Source organism: Lipotes vexillifer, unplaced genomic scaffold (assembly GCF_000442215.2).
Source record: "Lipotes vexillifer unplaced genomic scaffold, Lipotes_vexillifer_v1.1 scaffold945, whole genome shotgun sequence".
Classification (NCBI taxonomy): domain Eukaryota; kingdom Metazoa; phylum Chordata; class Mammalia; order Artiodactyla; family Lipotidae; genus Lipotes; species Lipotes vexillifer.
Genome location: NW_006772158.1, coordinates 612,681 through 614,209, shown reverse-complemented (window position 1 = coordinate 614,209; position 1,529 = coordinate 612,681). Strand labels below are relative to the sequence as shown.

Genomic DNA, 1,529 nt, shown 5'->3' with positions numbered 1-1,529 from the left:
CCAACTGCCGCGCTTCCTGATAGAATATCTCCGAGGAGGGCACAGGACAGAGCAAGGAAACACCTGTTTCCAACAAGAAAAGAGGTGGGGGAAAACCCCCACCAGACTTCCAATGGTCTCTCATCAAGCTTGCTCTCGAGAGCCTAGTAAAAGCGCGCCCAGAAAGCCAGAGGAGATCATTTTTCAAAAAGATCGCTTTCTATTTCTTACTCCCCCCTCCTTTTCCTAAGCTGTAACGTCCCTTTTAAAAAAAAATGCCTTCTTTCCTCCGTGGGGCTTCCCGCTCCTCCCAGGCCCCTTAAGGCCCCTTAAGGCCCCCAGCCTGGGTGCCTACAGGAACCACCAACACCCCCAATCCCACGCTTTGCAACTGCATGCGTTTCCGAATTATTCACTTCCTCAGCCCCCTGCCGACCTACAGGTGGGGAGTGGGACTAGGGGGCAACAGAACAAAGAAACCAGGGAGCCACTGATCCAGGCCAGGCGCCCCTTCTGCAGCCTCCGACCGGCCGGGGAACAAGAGAGGCTCACGAACGCGTGAACCCCCCAGCCCGGGTCTCACGCCACTTTCCAAAGGCGAGGAGCCGGAGGCCGCGTGGGAGGTGGGTGCTGCCCCAGCGCAACAGGCAGACCTCCACGCAACAGGCCTGAGTGGCAGTGGACGCCAACAGCCTCCACGCACTGGGCTCCGTTATTTCATCAGCAGTTTCAGAAAAACCTGCCAAAAGCAGTTATGCCTCACTGCAATGTGTGTGTAGCTTTTTCCTGCCATTTTTTTCATAATAAAAGAGGGAGTGAAGCTCGCTCGCTCTCTCCCACTCCACCCCCCTCTCCTAAAAAGAGCCAAAAGGATACGAGGAGGAAAAAAAAAAGAACCCACACACCAATCTCCGAGGGGATGCCATTGAGGTGTGGCTTGTATTTAAATATCCAATATGTCAATGTAAGGGGAGCGGGTATGTATATAAAGTGCCGTTTGCATCTGATAGCTCGACGAAGCCAGCTATGAGAGGCCTGGGGAGATGGATGCGGAGGGGAAGCGGCACTTTGACTGAGCGCAAGGTCAGGAGCGCGCTGCCCCACGCTCCCCGCCGCTGAGAAGTTCCTTGGAAAAGAACAGACGTCGACTGCAGCTCGGCAGAGCGCGGAGCTAGCTAGCAAGCGAGCGCCGCCGAGTCGCCCGCGGCGGGGAGAGGCAGTTCGCGCCCCACGGCCCGGACTCGGCCCCGCGCACCCCGCCATGGCTGAGGTGGGGGGGGTCTTCGCTTCCTTGGACTGGGATCTGCACGGCTTCTCCTCGTCTCTGGGGAACGTGCCTTTAGCTGACTCCCCAGGTTTCCTGAACGAGCGTCTGGGCCAGATCGAAGGGAAGCTGCAGCGCGGCTCGCCCACCGACTTCGCCCACTTGAAGGGGATCCTGCGACGCCGCCAACTCTACTGCCGCACCGGCTTCCACCTGGAGATCTTCCCCAACGGCACGGTGCACGGCACCCGCCATGACCACAGCCGCTTCGGTGAGGACGCGGCCG

The 1,529-nt window shown here is 58.7% G+C and overlaps 1 protein-coding gene across 1 annotated transcript in view; it reads left to right on the top strand.

The window, feature by feature from the left end:
• The first annotated feature begins 1,240 nt into the window (after nucleotides 1-1,240).
• FGF16 (fibroblast growth factor 16) overlaps nucleotides 1,241-1,529 on the top strand; it is an 8,295-nt gene continuing 8,006 nt past the window's right edge. The window contains exon 1 of the mRNA XM_007447356.1: nucleotides 1,241-1,514. Coding sequence (XP_007447418.1) covers nucleotides 1,241-1,514 — 274 coding nt within the window. The remainder of the gene's footprint in view (nucleotides 1,515-1,529) is intronic.